Source organism: Clinocottus analis, unplaced genomic scaffold (assembly GCF_023055335.1).
Source record: "Clinocottus analis isolate CAN_PGR_092001 unplaced genomic scaffold, fCliAna1.0.p SCAF_5, whole genome shotgun sequence".
Lineage (NCBI taxonomy): Eukaryota > Metazoa > Chordata > Actinopteri > Perciformes > Cottidae > Clinocottus > Clinocottus analis.
Window position 1 is genome coordinate 9455061 of NW_027176207.1, and position 21831 is coordinate 9476891.

General features: G+C 41.6%; 3 protein-coding genes and 1 non-coding gene across 8 annotated transcripts; 2 read left to right on the forward strand and 2 right to left on the reverse strand.

Annotated features, from left to right (window-relative positions):
- Window positions 1-312: 312 nt before the first annotated feature.
- Window positions 313-7977, reverse strand: rbm14a (RNA binding motif protein 14a). Of its 3 annotated transcripts, XM_068600685.1 has the most exons (9): window positions 7934-7977; window positions 7127-7306; window positions 6340-6524; window positions 5883-6059; window positions 5687-5796; window positions 4455-4736; window positions 4133-4356; window positions 3407-3796; window positions 316-1104 (listed from the first exon to the last, which is right to left on the reverse strand). In XM_068600685.1, the coding sequence occupies exons 2-9, from the start codon at window positions 7285-7287 to the stop codon at window positions 1101-1103; spliced, it is 1533 nt and encodes a 510-aa protein (XP_068456786.1). In that variant the 5' UTR covers window positions 7288-7306; window positions 7934-7977; the 3' UTR covers window positions 316-1100. The 3 variants fall into 3 exon arrangements, with proteins under 3 accessions (XP_068456785.1, XP_068456784.1, XP_068456786.1); XM_068600684.1 differs by having other exon boundaries at window positions 313-3796; window positions 4151-4356; XM_068600683.1 differs by having other exon boundaries at window positions 314-3796.
- Window positions 7146-11848, forward strand: LOC137802650 (ras and Rab interactor 1-like). Of its 2 annotated transcripts, none has more exons than XM_068600681.1 (7): window positions 7146-7390; window positions 8632-8795; window positions 9360-9560; window positions 9686-9806; window positions 9944-10016; window positions 10201-10292; window positions 10527-11848. In XM_068600681.1, exons 3-7 carry the CDS (start codon window positions 9360-9362, stop codon window positions 11705-11707), a joined length of 1668 nt encoding a protein of 555 aa, XP_068456782.1. In that variant the 5' UTR covers window positions 7146-7390; window positions 8632-8795; the 3' UTR covers window positions 11708-11848. The 2 variants fall into 2 exon arrangements, with proteins under 2 accessions (XP_068456782.1, XP_068456781.1); XM_068600680.1 differs by having other exon boundaries at window positions 7146-7361.
- Window positions 11849-12787: 939 nt separating this feature from the next.
- Window positions 12788-21623, reverse strand: dpp3 (dipeptidyl-peptidase 3). 2 transcript variants are annotated; one of them, XM_068600686.1, is made up of 19 exons: window positions 21489-21623; window positions 19845-20003; window positions 19576-19720; window positions 19370-19459; window positions 19071-19208; window positions 18638-18712; window positions 18305-18395; window positions 17869-17999; window positions 17423-17553; window positions 17252-17310; window positions 16102-16296; window positions 15888-16000; window positions 15709-15801; window positions 15516-15578; window positions 15304-15428; window positions 14186-14306; window positions 13691-13870; window positions 13192-13354; window positions 12788-12989 (listed from the first exon to the last, which is right to left on the reverse strand). In XM_068600686.1, the coding sequence occupies exons 1-19, from the start codon at window positions 21587-21589 to the stop codon at window positions 12847-12849; spliced, it is 2316 nt and encodes a 771-aa protein (XP_068456787.1). In that variant the 5' UTR covers window positions 21590-21623; the 3' UTR covers window positions 12788-12846. The 2 variants fall into 2 exon arrangements, with proteins under 2 accessions (XP_068456787.1, XP_068456788.1); XM_068600687.1 differs by lacking the exon at window positions 21489-21623 and adding an exon at window positions 21192-21243.
- Window positions 21516-21597, forward strand: trnas-gcu (transfer RNA serine (anticodon GCU)). Its single transcript has one exon. It is a non-coding gene; the product is annotated as a tRNA-Ser (tRNA).
- Window positions 21624-21831: the final 208 nt, after the last annotated feature.

Sequence of the window (21831 nt, forward strand, 5' to 3'; positions counted from 1 at the left end):
TTATATTTTTTTGTATTATCAACAGGTTTGGATTGTTATCAAATTATTGTTTTTTATTTTAAAAGCATAGGTTGATGTTTTAAGAAAATTGAATAAAACGTCATCTGATGCTGAGCTTTTAAAGTTTTTGGTGAATCTTCCACAAACACTTCAGGACCCTCAGGATGATCAGCTACTGCTCCAACACAATCGCTAACGGTGACTAATAACACACGAGACAAGTAATAATACATTAACTGATTCATAATTGTCTTCAAATATTCACACAGAAGCTACAATTCAATTCAAACGTATTTATTGATAATTAAACATTTCAAAGAACATAGGACAAAATGTAATTTAAAACAAAATGATAATATTTGTGTTCATTGTCATTCATACAAGTTGAATGTGGCATCAAAAATCGTTATTTGGGGGGAGAAGGGGAGTCGAGCGTTGAATCAGCAACCGATCCTGAGCCAGTTTATTCAACTCTGAAATGAAGGGCCTACCGATGTGCTCTTACGCAAGGCACTTTATCCCAAAGTGGCCCCGAGGGCACATTTACAAAAACTAACACAACCCATCCTACCTAAATGTTCCACGTCCAGCTCCGGCTGGAATGGCCTGGTACTCTTGAATGGCAGGCTGTTGAGCTACGGGTAAACTAACAACGTGCCTGCTTCAGATTTACTAAAGACGAAATACGTGTCTGCATCTGGTGTGTGAGCGGTCAGTATGTTGGGAGCAGGAATGTATGAGCAGAGTATGTTTTGGGGGGAGAAATGCAGGGATATGACCAGGAAAATCAAAAGCAGGAAAACCGTTCATCTCCCCTCAAAAAAGGATGTGAGATTAATTCCCAAAAATCTGAAATCCTGACAAAACTCCCTGAAAACAGGAGAGGAATAGATGGATAAAGGTGCGTGTTTGATTGTGTTTGAGAGTGTAGACTGGTGTTTTCAGGGAGGGGCAGGAGTGTGTGGTCTGAGTGTTTACCTTAGTGGGGGGACACCCCATCGTCCACAGCAGTTTCAGGCCTAACGCTGTTTCCCCATCCCACGCTACAGCTGCGTGTGGCGTACGTCCAGGGCAAGGGCTCAGTTTGGCTCCCTCCCACTCTAGCTGCAATAATCAGCAAGAGGAAGAAGGTGGCTGGAGCAGCAGCAACAACAAGGCATGCAACTAACAGTTCAAATGGAGAAGTTGGAATAATGTGGAAATTTAGAGAGGCTATGTGTCACTTAAACCTAACAGCACCACCAACTCAGGTGGCAAATTAGAAATAAGATGAGTAACTAGGGTGTGGAACGGAACTACTATTGTAAGTCATACAATACTGATGGAATTAGGTGTGCATTAGTATCATTTGCACGTGTAGCCTGCTTGACATGAGTAAAATGCAATGAACCCAGTTAAAATACATCTAGATACAAGTGTGGCGATGGTCGAGGTGTGGTATGAATGCAGGGAAAGCCTGGAAGCCTCGTCAAACAGAGCTGTGTGATTCTGGAGAGATCAGAAGAGGGACAAGGAAAGGTCATCAGCCCTTCTCACAGCTATTCGGAAAAAAGAAATCAGCAGACTTTACTAAATTCGAAACAACCCTCAGTCACCTGCAGCACCGAGACTGTCACCTCATATCCACTCAGTCAATAACCCTACGCTAGACGGCAACATGCCACCGCACTGCATTTAGAAGAAAAATACACTTGTATCTGCTCTCAGATCAAATGGTGAATGGTAGAACTGCGCTTCAAAATCGAATGCAATGTTTGATTTTGCAGCACGCTAAGTTCATACACTCACATGCCACAATGGATCAACACCAAAGAAAGAAATACATTTAATGACTGCAAATTACTTAGTGGTTCAGCTCTAATGTTTTAGAGGCAAACACAGACTTGAACAAAACTCATGACAGGAAATATTTAACTCCCGAGTTTGTGTGTACATCGAAAAATACAGAGAGCCTGGGCTAAGCAAGGAAACTCAAGAATGAGAAATCAAGGAAAACTGCTCCAAGAAAACATCCAAGTCGCATACTTTAAATTGCTAAAAATGTTTTATCCCAATGTATTTTTAACCGAGTCATGTTTACACCTGGCAACCCTTGTGACTGAAACTTAACGTTTGAAAATCCCATTGGCAATATCCTAAAAGCCTGTGTGACTACAAATTTACTGTAATAATTCCACACACCGAGAAAATTGTAAGGCCAAAAGGCAAAATGCAATCTTGAAATCACCCAGAGTTAATTGGGTTGCAACAAGAACATCGATCCTTCAATTAAAGAAGTAGTTTTTGCGATTATCCGTCTTATTGATTTGCCACGTCAAAAAAGTCCACGACCCGAAAATAGACAAAAATGATACATAATCACTTTTAGTGAGAGTCAGTCAGTGAAACCAGCTTGAAACAAAAGACAAGCCGTCCAATTAACAAACATTCTCGATCTTTACAAAAAAGAAGGTTCTTCAGTAAAGGCAACAAAAACCTTGCTGAAGCTCCGCTCCATTTCACTTCTTCTGCTTTCTCTAATCGGCGCGTATGACCAACCGGGCAGTTGAATGTCTGGACGAACAGACTGGCTGTTATAAAAGGGTAAATGGAGCTGAATTCAAACGGAGGCCTGTTACATACTCCACAAAGGTTGTTCCTACGCCAACACTAGCGTGTGGGTTTACATTTTAAAATTGTAATTATAAGGACATGTGGAAAATTAGTTTTTAAAAAGGCTGCAAGCCTAATGCATCTTGTGAAAAGGCCAAAAAAGCAGATTGATAATTTTATTTTGCACGTTCAACCGTGTAAATAATTGGAATATGTTTTTATTGTTCATTTTTTAGTAATAAATCAGTTGCATTACAATTTGTGCTACAGTTGAAATGTGTGATGATGCATACATTTAGACTGCTTATTTTTCTGTACAAGTTTCCCAGGAACTTGGTGCACATGTTTATGTAGAGTACATAAAAGGCCTTGATTCAGTAGCAAAAAAAGCCTCCACTAAGATATCCTACCCTGGCCTCCGAGAACAACGTTGTACCAAGAAACATGCCCCTTTACAACCAACAGGGAACCAGCTGTGCCTCACAGTGTCAAACAGTAACTGAACGCTTGACAATATTACAAAATTAGCTGTCCAACTAATCCACAGGTATCAACTGACAGGCAAGCTAGTTAGAAACTCGGTTAGGATGGAGAAAAGGGGGAAATGTTTCCGATTTGAACTACATTCGAATTACAACCTTGCTACCTCTCTGGTTTACACTGTCCCTTATGTAAATACACATGCACACACACACATCTGCAGTGTGGAAGGAGTGTGTAGGGATGGGACTATCGATAAGGGGGTTCTGGCGTGTGGTAAGGGTAATCATGGCGCTGGGGCATGGGTTGCCCGTGTGCGGGTGTCTGCTCATACGGTGTGGATGCGGAGTAGCTTCCCGCTGCTGCGTAAGCTCCCGATGAATCATATGCTCCAGGTGCCCCATAGCCTCCAGATGCGTCATAGCCTCCTGACGAGGCATCGTAGTTGCCAGATGAAGCATTGTAGCTCCCTGATGAGGCGTGGTAACTTCCTGAAGTGTCATATGTTCCTGGCGCTGCGTAGGCTCCCGGTGCTGCATACGTTGGGGGCGCCGAGTACGTCCCTGGAGGTGCTGTGGTGGAGGCCTGTGTCTGTGTGGTGGCTGGTGGAGGCGGAGGAGGAGGTGGAGGATTGGTGTAGGCATACTGGAGGTACTGATACTGCTGCTGGTACTGTTGATACTGTTGGTATTGGTGCATTTGTTGGTAGTACTCTGTGTAAGACCTGGAGTGCAGTTTACAGTTGAATAGGTGAAGAAAGAAAAGAGAGAAACAAAGAAAGGTTAATTGTGGTAGTTATGTAATGGACCACCGTCTATCCATGATCTATCCATGCACGGATCTCCGTGAATTGCAATCCGATCACTGATTATGTTCCATCGTAGACAACCAAACTGTGTAAATTGAATTCAGAGTGGCGGAAATGGTGGTAAAAAAATTAAAATAACTGTCTGGATCCTTGTAGACCTGATGTATAATCATACAAAGGGATATGTATCTGCCAATATAGCTCATCAATGATCAGCAATTAGCATCTCTTATCAAAATGTATTATGTGTACCTAGCAACGGGATCTGACCCTTCAGGTGTGTTGGTGGCAGCTGGAGTCTCTTCAGGTCCTCCAGGTGGCGTGGGCAAAAGGGCGCGGCGTTTAGGTCGTATCTGACCGAAGGATCCTGGTACAGGGTCGGGGAGGAGGGGGACTCGATTTCCTCTTATTGGGCTGCGATCTCGCTCACTGTCTGCAGATGCTGCCTTTCTCCCCGACTGCTGCTCTGCCAGAACCTTCAATTCAAAATATGTAAAAAAAAAAATATATGTATACATGAAAATGTACAACACTAAAAATAAACTGAGGAGAACCATAACAAATGTGAAACTACCTTCTGTCCCTCCTGAAAGAACTTTGCTCTTGCAGCCTCGAAAAGCGTTGTTGGATCTGGTGCGGTTTCTGGATCTACTTCTTCAACAGTGGCAACAGTTGAAGGATTGTGATTGGCCATATCTTGATACACCTGGTCAGCAACGGATCCGTACACCTGGCTGGCTAGTGCACCGTAGATCACCCCATCTGCACCCTTCGCACTTGTAATGCCCTTCAAAGCAGCGTAGGTTGGGTCAAAGGATGTGGTGTTGTAGAATGAGTTGTGGACACTTTGTTGAACCTACAAAGAAAGAGGAAAAATACCGGCATTTAAAATAAAGCATTAAAAAAAAAATACTCAAACTTAATTTATCTAGAAACAAGGGTGAGGGAAGTGTAAATGCTTGTAACTGTTCATAAATGCATGAGCTTAGTCTTCAGAGATCATAAATAGGGCTGGGCAAAGTTGAAAAAATTTAACTGATTAATCGCATGATTTTTCTGTAATTAATCGCATTATGTGTCAAATTCAATAATAAAATAAAAACTAGTGTATGGCACGTTATTATTTTAAAGTAATGTTATCAGCACAATATAACAGGCACTCTCGAGCAACAGAAAGTTAACATATATAGTTCTTTTTTGTTTTCTGAACAGGGACTGTTCAGTAGTAAGGGTTCCTGTTAGGGACAAACCACTCCTTCTTTTGTCCATGTTCAGTCTGTTGCTTACCTTAAATATGTAAGTTAAAGACCAGGAATTGATTAACTTCATACAAAAGCAATAAGTGCTTTTAATGTTTTCCAATTCGTCTTCCAGGAACCGCTTTGCGCATGTACAATTAACTTTCAATATGGATGCGAGCCTGCAGCGCGAGGCTTCTGAGAGACTTCCTGCCTGTGAACGCTTTGTGAGGCAGAGCGGCTCGTGGCAGCACTCACTGCTTGATGAAAACAGAAAGTACATAACAATAAGTGCTTTCACATCAGGCTGAAGTTGGCAAGTCGTCAACACTGCCTATCGGCGAGGCTACGTCTTTAAAGTAAAAGTAGTGTTGTATTGCATTTACGGCATGCATTCTTTTTATTTTTTATGTTTGATTGACCTCACGCAGTTAACGCATGATCAAATAATTAACGTTGTAAATGGATTGAAAAGTTAACGCTTTATTAATGAACTAATTTGCCCAGCCCTAATCATAAATTAGATATTTTCCAAAATAGTGGATGCCCTGCTGGAGAATTAACTAACTTGTATTGGTAGTCCAGCTGCAGCGGCTGCAGCTGCAGCTAGCACGGCTGCTTGACTTTGATGGTGCTCTAGTGATGGAGGTGGTCGCGGAAGGAGACCGTCCCTGCCACCTACAAGGCGAAATGAGAACATGAGTTGTTTTCAGCATTTAATATGATGCAAAAACTTAAACACAAATGGATAACGTCATCTTTACCACCACCGCCGTTTCCAGCCATTGCAATCTGGTTGATCAAAGGTTGGGCTTTGGACAGCTCTACGGCCAACTGACGGCCCTTGTACATGGTCCCGTTGAGTGCGTCAATAGCTACCAGGGCCTCCTCCTTCCTCTCCATATGCACAAATGCATAGCCAACATTTGAGCATAATCTGGCTGTAGAGTATACAGGAAGATCAACATGAGTAATTTCAAATTAAATACATCCATCCCATATTTCTAGAGTCACTTTTTATTTCAAAATGTAACTCTTAAAAATGTCTAGATGACAAGATAATCTAAAGACTATTGTTACATTACAATGTATGGATACCACCCAGCTCATTTTAATACAATGCAGATCAGGACCTCGACAAAAAAAAATCTCAAATTTTTAATGAGGACTGCATATATTTGTGTTCCACAATGAGTACTGATGAGGGGGTTTCTAACTCACCTTTGACTTTGTCACAGTCTAAAACTCTTCCAAAGGTTGAAAACAACCCGTGCAGGTCATCTGCTGAACAAGTTGCGGCGAGGTTCCCCACAAACACTTTAGTAGAGTTGGGTGGGCGTGCACGCGACTCCTCGACCACCAAGGGCCTGCCTCTGTACTCTTTGCCATCAAGATGTCGTATGGCCCTGTAAGAGTTAGAATGACAAATATGTTGAGGCGTCTTTTAGCTAGTGATTATATATTTAATTGGATTTCATGCATTAAATTGTTATCTACTCTAAATGACAAAGGCACATAACAGCAGTATCATACTGTGACAGATGATGTTCATCTATGTAAAGTTTGTTTCATCATAATTGGGATGTTTGTCATACACATACCTATCAGCAGTTAACTTTCCTTCATCAGTTCACTTGCATTTAGAATAAGCACCTAACTGTGCACTTCAAGTTTCTCTATTTTTTTTAATATAACAATGTATATATTTTGTTTTAATTGCACATGATATACACATTATGTATACATTTAGTTTTACTGTTCACAAAAGATAATTAACACATACATTTTCTTCAGAATAACTGGCGTGCATATGTTATTCAAACACCCAGTGACAGTATAAGCAACAATTAAAGTTGTTTAGCAAACGTAGTTGACTCATAATTTAAATTGTTTGTGTATAAACTTTTCATATAATCCACATTAGATTTTATCCCCAACATAAGCAAGACTATTTCCAGACTGTCAATTCATTCATACTGTGTAATACTAGTGATAAACCGTGGAATACCTGTCTGCAGCCCCTTCTCCCTTCAGAGTGACGAAGGCATACTGTCTGAGCAAAGAGCAGGTGTTGATCTCTCCATATGGAGAAAAGAGCTTCGTTAACTCGTCGTGAGTTGCATCTAAAGGAAGATTCCCGACAAACAACTTCACGTTCTCACCGCTCATCTCTGTGTCGAACAGGCATCTGTAGAAGGGGAAAAAACATGGTGTGTTGGTGGAAACGTCTCCGTCGGATGCAGGTGACGTTAACGGTTTAACGTCAGCTGACGTTAGTGAATCCCTTTCTGCGTGGCTGATTAGCTGATTTCATTCACCTTAAGTCATAGTGCAAGCTGGGGTTATTTAACATTAAAGCCATTGTCTGCTAAGAAGCATATTGACGTTAGCTGGCCGGGTGTTATTAGCTTAACTGGGCTAATAAAGCCTTTAACGTTGAATGAAGTATGCGTAGCTTAACGGTAGTTAATGTCAAACAAATGGCGCATACAACATAACATGCAACTGGTTTCATTGTAAGATGTACAATCAGTTATGTGACCAACAGTTACCCAAAAACTACGACACTACTGGCCATTTTGTTAAACGCAAACATTAACGATGTCGCTAACGCTAGCTAAGCTAGTAAGCTATCGCAGTTGTTTCATCACAGTGTTATAAAAATGTGCTTGAACTAGAGCTTCATCGCTGGTGTGAATCATCGTAACGTAACTCTATTAACTACCGTTAGTCGTATTGCGCATTAAATTGTGTTTAAAACGGGGGAAAAGCCGTATAATAATGCTAGCATAGTAACGTTTAACGGACTCCTTACCCAACGCGGTCCTGGAGCTGTATTTCAAACCTCACTTCCGGATCCGGTTTCTCCCACGGACGCAGTTTCATCACATTTGCACCAGAAGGCTGGTCTGTGGTCTTTACTGGCGCATTCTCCCTCTTGTCTTGAGTCTTCCCGTTTTAAAAACAACCATGATCTCTAACTGACTTGGTGTGATACATGATTTGTCCAGTATGTTCGTGCACACACGACTTAAAGACCACAAAGACCATAAAGAAAGAGCATAAAGACCCCCAAACCTGACATGTTGCGTTCACGTTTATTTAGTTATGGAGCACCGTGTTTCCTGAAAGGTTAACTCCGCTTCAGAGGGCGATATTAACCAAACTTAAATGTCATTGATTTAAGGGTGTTATATTAATTGTGGGTAGTGGGGAATAGGTAACAGTTTAGGCTACTCAGATCCTTCACTTAATAATACAATGCACAAGTCTACTTTTACGTTCTTTACGTATTTTGTTTTTATCATATTTACGACATTTTAATCATGTAAAATGTTGAATACATGACGATAATAGCTATTTGTTTTACTTCAGGAAATGTCTTAGTACTTCTTAAATTTCATTTCATTTCATTCAGCTTCGCATATTTCTCCTCACATATTTCCAGCAGGACTCGCCTGTTCTGCTGGTGCCCGTGTCATAGGCTGTACAGTGTCACATGTTTGTTTCCAGGTGAGGGCGAGGAGGAGGAGCCAAAGAAGAGAGACGTCTCCGGATCTGAGACCACACGTCATGACAGGCCAAAGTTTTCATCCTTGAGAAGTTGATGGAAAAATAGCAGCGTGTCAACATAAAGTGGATCCGGAGGGGATACAAAGAAGTATCGGGGCAAAGAGGTAAACAACGAGTCGTGTAATGTAAAAACTAGAATCCCGCAGTACACAAACGTTGTGTAATTTTACAACAAGGATACTCAAAGCTTGAAGAGGAAATGTGCACGCTTTACAGGAATGCGCGCTGCGGATCCAGACAGATGTTGACATGTAGGCTGCGGTAAAACTTTAATAGGTGGACAGACCTATTTGTCCTGAAAAACAGCCAAAACCGACAATGTCACTGCTAGCTTCTGTTTCGTTATTAGTGTTGCATCGCCGTCTGTGTGTCGAGTTTCTGTGTCTATATTTTAAATGTTAGTTTCTCGTTCCATTTCATTTAACATTTAAGCTTCGTCTGAACTGCTGCACTTTACCAAGTCTGAACTTGCTGAAAGAGAGAGAGAGAGAGAGAGAGAGAGAGAGAGAGAGAGAGAGAGAGAGAGAGAGAGAGAGAGAGAGAGAGAGAGAGAGATGAGCCACAAGGTGAGCTAATAACCACCTGTAGTCTGCACACACACACTATGGGTGTGTGGGCAGTGGCAGGACGACTAATTGCAATGGGTGTAACTTTTGTTGTGTGTATAGATGGCACAAGAAGAGCCGCTGTATGATTTCCCGGAGCCCACCCAGTCGTCAGAGCAGAAGGTGCTGGGGCATCAAAAGGGACGGGGCTCCCTGAGAAGTGTCAGTGTACTGGACCGTCTCCTGCTCACAGTTCCTGTCTGGCTGCAGCTCTCCATCAACCCTGCCACCGCCCTGCACATACTGCAGAGAGAGCCTCCTGGGGTCAGAGCCGCATACACCCTAATCTAGATCAAATCACAAGCACAACATATGTCCACACACCTGTAGGCCATACCTCTCTTTCTATATGCTACACACTCACTCAGTAATTACTTGTCCTCCTGCAGACCTTCCTGGTGCGCAGGTCTCGCACGTCCAAAAGAAATGTGCTGTGTATTCGCTTGGCGGATGACAGCGTGCCATCCTTTGTTCAACAATTTGGCATCAGAGAGGAGCAATCCAGCCAAAGTATGACAACACCCATGAGTTGTATATTGTGACCAATCAAGACTGTATCTGCCTTCTTTGGTACACACATATGTAGTCATACTTGTTTGATAATATCAAGATTTTTTCAGATTTCTTTGTATTTTCCTCACCCCCAGCTCTGGCTCTGGAGACTTCAGCCATCAGCTTTCCAGATCTCCCAAGATTAATTTCCTTCTACTGTGTCAGCAGGTACTATTTTGCCTTCCTTATTCTCATTTTTCTCAGGTGTTTTTACCTTTTGTTTCTTTTATTTTCCTTACCTTTACTTCCTCTACAATATGTTATCAGCTGTTTCTCCTCTTTCGTCACCATCAATATTTGTTGATCTGCAAGAGCAAATGTTGGTGTTAATGTTGTATATTGTTTGTGTCAGAGATGTATTACGCTTCCCTTTGGAGCTTCCTGAAGCCATTGCAAAGGCAACATCCCACAAAGAGCTTGAGTCCATCTCACATATGGGAATAGGTTGGTGAACACAACTCCTTGTTTGCATGCACACTGCACCTTATTATCAATACCTCCCAGCTGCGGGGTGATACACACATTACATATACATACTTTTATTGAAGGACGAATGAGTAGAAAGACTAAGGTGGTTAAAATAAAGTTGAATTGATATTTAATGATTCAATCTTTGTACAAGGGAAGATACGGAAATTGTTTAAAATTGATCAATTAAGCATATATTATATTTCATAGAATTCTGGAATTCCCACCTAAACGTCCGTGGGCCTCGGGAGGCTCCAAAGCCCCAGAAAGACATGGAGAAGAGGCCAGACGCGGTAACCTCAGTCCCGCCCGCTGCCGCCCGCCAGGCGGACTCAGACAACCAGCTCAAGACGGGAAATAATTCTGACAATGACAACAAACAAGCAGGTTCAAATCCCACCCTGTTCCATGAGTTCTGTCCAATCACGACACGGAGCCCCCACGAGCTGGACTATGGCTCCGGCCAGGGCGCTCTCTGTTTCATCAACCCTCTTTTCCCGCAGTCCCAAAATTCTTTGTGCAGACGCCGCATGTTCACCCGCAGCCTTAAGGTTCGGATTTCCACAGAGTCTTCAAGCCTGCTTTCGCCCCCACTCGCTCGTCCACCTCCACCACCACTAATGCCCAAAAAAAAAGGAAAATGTAATGCCCAGAAACAGGGCAAAGGAACCGCAGATCCCAGTAAAGGTCTGGAACCAGATGAAAACCCAGGTGAAGACACTCAGATTGATCTCACCGCTCAGGACCAAACACAGATGGAACCAGGCCAAAGTGAAGCCGGAGTCATTGTGACGGAGAATCTTCCACAAGATTCAGACTACATGCAGCCATCTTTAATGACTAGCTCCACCAATTTGCCATTATGCTCTCTTTCCCTCTCCCCATACGTTTCCCTCATGGCGCCGCCACTTTTCCCCAAAGTATCTCAGTCCCTCTCTCCTTATGACTTTCCCGGGGCTTCTCCATCCCTCTCCCCTTATCAATCCCCATGTCTCTCTCCATATGACTCGCCCACTGCGTCGCCTTCCCTTTCACCATACGAGTCCCCGTCTCCTTCGCGAAAGGCCCCTTTCTGTCTCTCCCCGTTCACCTCTCCATCCTTCCTTCAGCTGGCAGAACAGGCCTATCACACACCTTCAAGACCAGATCAGCAAAGCTCAGAGAGGGAGGCAGAGGAGGAAGGAGCCTGTGCGGATGTAATTAAGGAGGAAGATGAGGCAAAAGAGGACCCGCATAAAAAGAGGGAAGAGGAGGAAAGGGGTCTGGTTTTACAGAGGAATGTTGCTTCTCTAAATGACACAGACCGCTCCAGTTTCTTCAGCAGTGTTGCGGGAGCAGCGGAGACTCCACCTTCCTCCCCCCACAAACAGGACAATGGTACAAGCCTCTAGTGAACAAACATTTTTAGACTGGAACCAATTTACATTTATTATGGCGCACTCTGTGTAGTTACACGTGAATGTGGTCACAGCACCTCAGGGTCTCACCCCGAAAAAGCAAAGCTTTGAATTAAATACGTTTTTCAAAACAAAGACTTTGTCACGATACTGGTCGTTTGTCGTTTGCAAATGATGTGCACATTTTAAATCATGCTGTAGTGGCAAAACTGTTGACTGTTTTGCAAACTTTCACAAAGCCATTAGTTTCCTTTATCAGTATTTTTGGAGTAGTGGTCGAGTTTCCTAAAATGGAAACCAACAGGTGCTTTTTCCAGTGATTAGTTTTTGACTCGTTTTAACAACTCACTGCTCTCTGCAGACATGTCGACATACAGACTTTACCTAAACATGCGCATGAGGGGGATTTCTAATGTTAAAATATATTTAGACTGTGAATGAATTTAATAATGAAATGAAGTACTCTGGTAAAAAAAATAAAATGCCAATCTTATCAAACCAATTTAATTTGTGCAGATTCAGCGGGGCATTTGTAGGTACAGCGCTTCCTTGGGCCTTCCAGACATCAATATTTTATACAGTCAAGTAATCAGTCATGACTCATGAATTTCACATAAAATTAGTGTCAAGCATTATTCTGTCTGTCAGTCAAAATGAAGCCGTCATCGCAGCTTTTTAACAACCATAACCTTTCAATTAATCATCATGACTGGACAAGTGGTGATAATTTTAAGGTTTGAAGCCACATTCTGACCTCGCAATGATGAAGTGAAAAACACCTAACAGTTCCTTAGATACACGTTTATACCGAGGAGACATTTTTATTGTCAGGCAGCATTGGTTAACTGTCCAGTTCTCAATACTTCTAATTGGAAGAATATGTCTTGCATGCTTTTAAAAGAGTGGCGTCATGTCATTTATTTGTATTTGATATCAAAGACAGCACCTGACGTTGGATCATGTCCAGAAAAACTGGCGTCTTTGGCAGATGTTGTTATGGCTTAACCGTATAGTATGAAACCTACATTTCGCCTCTTCAGAAACAGGATTTGGAGCACAGTTCCGCACAATCAATTTGTGTTCACATACAAAAACACCTCATTTCAGTTAGTATTTTAAAAGCAGCTCATCCATCAACACCAGCAGGGAGCATCTCTTTTGCACAGCTCCAAAAGGTCAGTCTCCAGCTGCTCCGGGTCGTCTTGGAAGCGCTCGGTGAAGGAGCGAATCAAACCTGCCGGGCTGGCTTCGTATTCAACCAGCTCTACGCTGTCCCCTGGAAACCAAACAGAGTCGGGCTCAAACTAAACAATCTACAATTGCTTTACCACATCCACAATCAGTCTGCAACTCCAAATGTTGAACAGAAAAATGTTTTAAAATACCATTGTCAATGCAATTTGTTATTTTGATAAGTTATAAAGAGTTATGAAGTATTGCAAACAAGTGCAATAGCAGGTATAGCCGCAGGTACATACCATTGACTCTGGTGTTGGCCTGGACAAACATCTTACGAGCATCCTTCCTCAGCAATACTGTATCCCGGAGACGCACAAAGTTGTGCGGGCCGCTGTCGTCGACGGTGGAGTAGCGTTCATAAAGAGCTCTGCCTCCTTCCACGTCTGCTGTTGACTTTAAGACCTACGTAAACGGTGGTTTCCGGTTAGCAACACGTTGGGTGTAGAGATTGGGAGAATTAATATGATTGTTAAAGAGAGACATAATTAATGAATAAAAAAAATAATTTATACATCACTCAAAAGTATACCATGTGAGGTTTTTGACCTCTAATAGAGCTATAAAGTAGTTAATACACCCCAAATGTCTTTGTCTCTTGCAGATTTACAGTGCCATCAGGTTGACATGCATCTACATTATATTGATTTCATCCAGCCAATATAATCTTTTTTTTTTTTAGGATTTGTTGTACTTTCATTAATCCGTTGCACTCTAAACCCATTATGAACCAAAACATACCTGCAGTTTACAGAGGAACCTGTTGATGGCGTTCTTCCCCACAGTGTGGATCTTGCTTCTGTCCAGTGTGATTCGAGCATCAGGCTTGCCCTTCGGACACGTCACTTCTTCCAGGCCCACCAGGCCCTCCCCAGCTTCCAGCAGGACACGCAGGATCACGAAACGCGCCTGCATGTGGGCCTTTAGAGATCGAGACATGCGACACACCGTTTACGCCTCCTCTTGACACTCATCTAAACAGAGACGGACTTTGTGTAAACTGACTTATGAAACGACACAGACCCTTTAAATTGGGCCAGTCAGATTGTAAGAAACACAAGCTTAATGGTCTGTACGTTGACTTGTCTTGTAAACACGGTACGCATCTCTGAAGCTTGATATAAATTAACGTTAAGTATATATGCACGTATAAAGCTATGATGAATTATTACATGTTTCAAATCAGTCCAAATAAGGAGCATGGAGAAAAGCAACTCATTAAAACAGACAGATTACCTGTCTCCAGCTCTTGCTCTCAGCCGTGTAGAACTCCAGGCCCAACAGTCCAGCTTGGACCATGCCGAGCCAGTTGACGTACACAACGTCCTCGGCATCCTGGCCTTCGTGGCCAAAAATGCTGGAACATACATACAAACAATGTTCAACAGGCTAGTCTCCTTCAGTCCTCAGCCACAAATCACCTGAGCCCCGTTTCTGAAAGCAGGCTTCACAAACTCTTGGAGGTGATTAAACCAGAGATGGGAAACAAGAACCGCTGATCAGTCAGTTCAAATCAACTGGAACTATTTAATCTGAAAGTGCAAGGTAATACGTCAACACAATAAAGTTTTATTATGCATTGTCCGTTAAAATGGTTAATTATTTACCAGATGTACGCTTCCTTAATGGATAATAATGCAGTGGAATCCGACAGCAATAAAAAGAATTTCAGCTATAAGATAACTGCAACTGAAGAAAAAACAAAACGTAAAGATTAAAAAAAGAAATCTTCATCTTCTCACAATCTGATCCACATCCACTAATAATTGTTTGGTGATGTAAACTCAAAAAGGCTCTGAGGTTCAACTCTTCAAAACTTACTTTCAAACTACCGCCTGCAGATGCACCATGAAATATAAACATAATCTCCAATATTCTAGAAATTTCTGTTTCATCAAAATGACCAATCACATTAGGAGTGATAAAGGATATTATTCTTTGATCCTACATGTCTTAAGCTCCATACCGATAACTTTTCAAACTGAGCTTACCCATTAGGTGCAATAAACATTTTATTGTGACTGCATTAACAAACTGAGAGCTGCCTTGTGTGCACAGAGTCAGTGTTGTAAAGGACATAGGTCTTATTCTCAGCTAATTGTGACTTGAAGGTGTGGCAAATTTGAATGAATCGGCAAAATCCATTTTTCAAAGAAATTAGTGACAGCAATAAAAAAAAATAAATAAAAAAAAAAAAAGGTAATTTAGAATAAACTAATATCCAACCAGGATTTAGACTCACATAGTTAACTGTATGACATAGAATGAAACAGGGAAACGCTCTGTAAGCGTCTCCTCTAATGTACAGCGATGTAAAATACAAAAACACAAAATGAGTGCAAAACATAACATACCTGAGGACTTGTTTGATGAGACACAGATAGAGTCCGACACACTCAGCACGACATTCTTCATAAGAAGAAGCAATCGTGGAGAATTTACTGTCCCACGTCTCGCTGCCGCGATACCAACTGGACACCTAAAAAAATATATATATACACAGTCACACCGGCAACTACTTTGTCCTTTTTTGGTCACATTGGTGTCCACACAAACTAAAACTCACCAGCTCGCCAGTCTCTGGGTTGGTCACCTTATTCTGGTCAAAATTGAATTTACCCATGTCATCCTGTGGAAAAGACACAGAGCAACGAAAACTCAAATCAGTTTTTATTTCTTGCCAATGATTCTTTGAATCAGAAAAACAAACAAAAAAACAACAACATTTCAACGGGGAGAGATCAATACGTTTGACTGACCTGGACAAACAGCTTGCCACTTCCATGGCCCAACAGCTCATGAAGTCCAACCTGCACCTCGAATGATGGGCCCTTCCACTTGATAAACAAATCCTAGCACACACGACAATGTAGAATTACAGGAGTGTGTGAGGGAGACAAGAGCTGCTGTGTGAGAACCAGGAAGCTGCGTGCGTTACCTTGTCCTCCTCCTGCAGGAAGGTTTGTTTTTCTTTTTGTGTATTATAGGCTACAGCCAGCACATTGCCTAGCGACACATTTTTAAAGCCCTCGGACTGTCTGATGTCATCATCTACAGACAAAGACATTGTTATTAAGTATAATACTGAAAGACTTAAACCAACAGCGTAATTTGCCATATCACTTAGTTTAAAACTACGTCGGCGTACATACAGTTGGGGATGTTGATGCCAGCTGGTATTCCGCTGCCAGCAAAGGTGAGAACATCCAGCGAAGTGAAGTCAGGTTTCAAGAATGTGTCTTTTTCAAACTCCCTCGGCCAAGGCAGCTCAGGGAGCAAGACTTCTGCTGAGCTCACCAGTTTGGCAAAACGCTCACTCATCGCCTTGTTCACAACTGCTATGAAACCTAGAGTGAATTGATACAAAAAAACAAAAACAATCTGACTAACCGTGAAGAAAGTACTATGAACCCACCAGTTATTTCAGATAAACTCACACATAGGCACTTCTTTTAATGTTGACAAAGTACATCAATAGCAATATGTTGATTATGGACTTACGGATTGAGTACTGTCCAAATAAATAGTGCAATTATTGATCAATCTTCTTTATATCATGTCTCTCAAAAAGAAATTATTGCTTGGATTAAAACATGATTTGCATATTATCCACTAGAGTTAAAATAGTTTATTTACTTAAGTAACCGTTTTAAAAGTAGCTTAACCCCAATAGACAAGTTCAACATAGAAGTTCTCTTGAGTCCCCAGACTATTTTTCAAGAAACCTAGAAGGTTCCCTCAGCCCATTGTTGAAATTCAGAACATAAACGCACTGAAATAACCAGAATTCATGTTTCTCTTATTCACAGCACTGCAGAATCTCTAATCTGCTGCCCGACCGGTCACTCACTCTAGCTTTGCCGTCGGCTTCCCAACTCATTAGGAAAAAATAAATTTAAAAAATGTGAAAGATGAAGATTAACTTTACTTTTAATGTTATCAAACAAAGAGAAACGCTTTCCCCTTCATCTTAGAGCGACACTAGAGTATGTTCTTGTTTTATGAATGAAGAGATAAGATATGATTCATTGTCCCGAGGGAAATTGGTCTTTCACATACAGTGGATCTGCTCGGCCCACGACTTATGTCTACTTGATCAATCAGCGAAGGTTGTCTAGATTATGGTCCCTGCAGTAAAAATGCAGCGGTACCCTAAAAGGTTTCTAATCCCTGGGAAACGTTCCCGCGGCTAATGTTAATTTCTCCTAAATAGTCTGCAGTTCTGCGCTACAGAAAATAAACCCATGATCACAGCTTTTATGTCATTGAACACATTGATCTCTTGATCACAATGCCAGTTACCTTCAAACTCTCCTCTGGAGCCAAATGGGTCTCTGTAGCTCTCTATGAAACCTAAATAACTGAGAGGGAGAGGGGGATTACTACATGATGAAAGCAGTATTCAACAGCCACAAAGTTTAAAGAAAGAGTCAGTTCGGACCCAACAAAAGTTTTGGAGTTCACTGGCCTCACCTCTCAACAATTGGTCCCTTGTCTTTGATCCAGTAGCGAGAGCCTTTTTTATGAGCTTCCACTGAGCCAAAGGTGAAGCTGCGACTATACTCTTCCAGCATCTTTCTCTGGTTCTCATTGGCAGCAAAACCCTGTGGAAAGTATTTGGAAACAGAGGAAGAATTACATGCGGCACTGAAGGATTTAAGCTTAAAAATAACCTTCCTGCCAGTCGCTTCTGCAGAAATCTATGAAATTTCATTTAAAAAAAATTGGACATTCAACCCATCCCCAGCGTTGTGGGAGCAGTGGGTTGCTGTAAAGACAGCTTGGGGTACAGTATTTTCCTCAAGGACATTTTCGCTGCTGTATCAGCTTTATATTTGGGAGATTTTCTTTCTGTTGTGGTTCCAAACAGCGCAAACAACCCAGCTTGAAAATGGACCAGTCTGTACTGTTACCCTCACCTGTGCTTGTTGAAGGTAAGAACAGACTTTCTCCATGAGAGGAGCATAGTCTCCCCTCTTCACAGTGAACTCTTTGTCTTCAAACTTGAAGCTGCCGCAGCATGACTCGCATTCCCCCTCCACTGCACAGTCTGTGAAGCAGTAATGTACATGTCATTGCTTTAACAGACTGTAGACAATATAAAATGTAAAGCATAAAAATATCAATTGGTTAATCACAGATAAAATTGTTCGAGTTCACGAGCTGGAATTTGTCTTGCGGAGCATGCAGACTCTTCATGAACATGTGATAAATAGTACATTCCGTCACAAGTGCAACCCTTTAATCGGACACTCACTGAAATACTTTGTGAGGAAAATAGGTTACTTGCACAATAAAAGGGCTATAGTGTTGTGTATCTTATTGTAATTCTCATGCAAGACTGTTAGTTCTGACCTTTCTGCACAGCTGAGGCTAGGCGCACCTCATAGCAGGCTTTTCCTCCATTGTCCCTCTTAAACAGGCGGGTGTTGTAAGCAGACAGTTTCTAGAGATGAAACACAAGAACACAGCTAAGAATAAGCCAAACCAGACTGAGACACACACGGAGTAAGAAAAGACACAGAAACAGGATGAACAATTGAAATTGAGGGCAGAAGTGAGAGAAGATAAAGGAAATTGTAACTGGAGTGTAACAAGGAAGGAATTAAGAGTCAGAATGGAGTACAGAAGACAAGAAAGTTCAGGTTACCAAAAGATCAGGGATACAACGGAATAAATATTACTTACTTTAGAGTCAAGAAACCTCTGGGCCAGCTCAGCATCCTCCAGACTGCAGTTTCCTGAGAAGTAGGTGGTAATTCCCTGAAGAGAAGAACAGCAAAAATACTTAATGAGCTATGCATTTATTTTACTTTTTCCTCAAAAAAGGTGCCAAGTCCCCTGAAGAACTCACAAGAAGTTTCGGTTCACAGGCTTCTACAAGGGTGCTAGGCTTTTTTACAAACAATCTAAACATACCAAACTGTCGATTATTTGATATTTTGCTACCATCTACTTTTATATTAAATGTAACAGTGCTTATGATGTAGAATGAGAAAGTAATCTTAACATGTCTCAAATCCTTCATGTCCTGACAACACAATTTAGGTTTCATTGAATATTAAAAGACACAATAGTTTATGGTTACAGCTGAAATGAACTCTGTATTAAATAATCCCACCTTATCGCCCAGCCCCAGCTGTTTCTGTCTGTCTTCCAGGGAGTAGAGGAGACACGAGCAGCTGTCCCACAGAGCCTCCATCTCAGTGGGCTGGTCCTGGAATGCCTGGCTGGCCTTCACCAGAGCCGTCAGCTTGTCCTGGATGGACAGACACAGACAGTTTAAACTATGTCACAGTAGTTAGACAAGTGATAAATCCAACTGTAAGTAATTGCATTAGAGTGTACATGTGTTCCATTTATTGTCTTCAATGCCTATTAAAAAAAACAGTTTACAAATCAGCTTAACTGGATTTTTACCTTGGGTAGATTTGGGATGAACTTCGTGTCTCCAAAAGACTTGTAGTTTCCCATGTTGGCATACAGACCAGCTGCATACACCAAGAACGCCTAAAACAAAAAAATCAAGAAAAATACAATTAAATTATTTTGTATCTCGTGGATCATATAATAAACAGGTTTGCATTTGTATGTGGGTGAAAGTGTGGGTCAAGACAGCAGTGTACCTGGTACTCCTCTGAGCTGAGGCCAGTTGCTGTTGCGACCTGCTCCAGCTGTGCGGGAGTCTGCTTCCTGAAGATTCTCTGCAGCAAGACAAAGATATCTGCAGACTCTGGGGATGTCTGCAACAGCACTGCCAGACCACCATACCTAACGCGGTAAAAAGTCCGCAGGATTTCAGTTTTTCAATTGTTAAGTCATTGTTTAAAACAGGTGAGAAATTCATTAATTTATGAGTACTTGACCTTGCAATATCCTGTGATTAGTAACATACCAAGCTGCCTGTGACAGGTAGTGGGCGTACATCTTCTCCTGAGGTGAAAGCAAACGGAAGGCCTCGCTGCAGTCAAGAGCAGCTACAGCAATCTTATTTGGGAGGTAGTACTGGGAGTCCACCATATTGAGTCTGAGGTTTAACACCGACGACGAGGAACTGAATTAAGAGAGAGGAAGGGAAGTGGGGAAAGAGAAAAGAGAAAAGGAGAAAGAGAGAAAGATGAGGTAGTAAGGGAAGTGTAAATGGGATGAGAAAGAATGGTGGAAGACAAATGTACAATTTAGAACAAACACCATTGGCTATTTAAAATGTATTTATATAACCAACTATGTTCCCAAGCTTTAAACATGCAACACAGATTGTGTACCAACACAAAAATGCACATTTGTAGTAAAAACGGACTACTTTAGTTAAAGTTATACAACTTGCAGCTAGTTTTGCCACATGTGATTATTGTATAAAGGATACAAGTTATGGTAAAAGACTACTTGTTACTGGTAAGTCTACCAAATACTTAAACAGTTGACACATCAAACAAGGCTGCCACAAGTTAACTAACTGTTGGTAACTTTTCTTTATAATTGTTTATGAAATGTTGTGATTAACCATCACATTTTACCACCTAAACATAGGGAAAATCTTTAAATGGCTTGTTTTGTCCAACACTCCGCAAAGTAATAAATACATTACATATAATATTCAATTATCAATAACTTCACTTCATTGTTTAAGAGTTATTAAAATGGTTGACGCTGAAGCCTGCATTTAAAATAAACTAAATGGATAGTACAGTGTGGACTGGCAGCTGAAGAGGAGCTAGGAGCTACTGCCGAGGTGCCCTAAAGTCAGGCACCACACCCCCAACGTGCTCACCAGCTGCCCACTGCTCCTTATACTAGAATAGGTTAAATACTGAAACAACATTTCATTGTGAAATGTGCAGTTAATATGCACGACAGTACATTTAGATGTCACGTTAGATTCCATTTTTTGTTTCACTTTCATGTAATACCAAAACATTCTGAATCACTCACGTCTTTAAATTATCCTTTAAAATCAGCCTACTAACCACTCAATCCCTTATGTTTAAGAAAACAACCATATGTTAACAGTAATACGGTACTCGGGCTACAGCAAATAGCTAACTTAACGCTGACGTTACCGTTAGCTCGTCGCGCGAAAGCTAAGTCAGCTACTGAGCGCTACCAGCATTAAAACGTGCAGCTACAACTGCTGTAAGTAAAGTAGTACGCCCAAATATTATGCAAACCATTTACATGGATGAAGAACATCCAAACCGCGCACTTCGAGACGTATAAAGGTGGGTACTCTATAGCTCATTACCTTCTTTTCTTCTATAGCTCCGTCAAATTGCAGTCTCACGCTGGGCTGTATACTTCCTGTATTTATCCAACGTAAGACCCGCCCTTTAACCAACCACAAGTTGTACAATTTGATTGATGGTTAAACTAACCAAACACCAAGTACCTGCACCGGACTTTTCGCTGCGCTACAAATAGTAATTATCTTTCCACGAGTAAGCAAGAAAACACGATGTACTGTTCAAAATAAAGCTCACGATACAGTAATAACAATAAAAAAAAATCAAAAGAATACATCCATGTAGTTATAGACAATTACCAAAGATGCCGGCCGATGGTGACACAGGACGAGGTGGCCGAGTGGTTAAGGCGATGGACTGCTAATCCATTGTGCTCTGCACGCGTGGGTTCGAATCCCATCCTCGTCGGAGATCTTTTCCATAGTCGAAGACTTCTCAAAAGCATTTGGCCACAGTAAACCTTGTGCATCAACGTTGTAACTCTCGCACACTAGGAACACGTGACAAGGTCACGCTTTAGAGAACTTCTTCCGGTTTGTTGGAAACCTTGACCTATCTCCTTCCCCTCACCCACAACTCCCTTTACTCTTGTTGTTTGAATCAACAAAACCTTTAATAAAACCACACAGTATTTCATCAGTT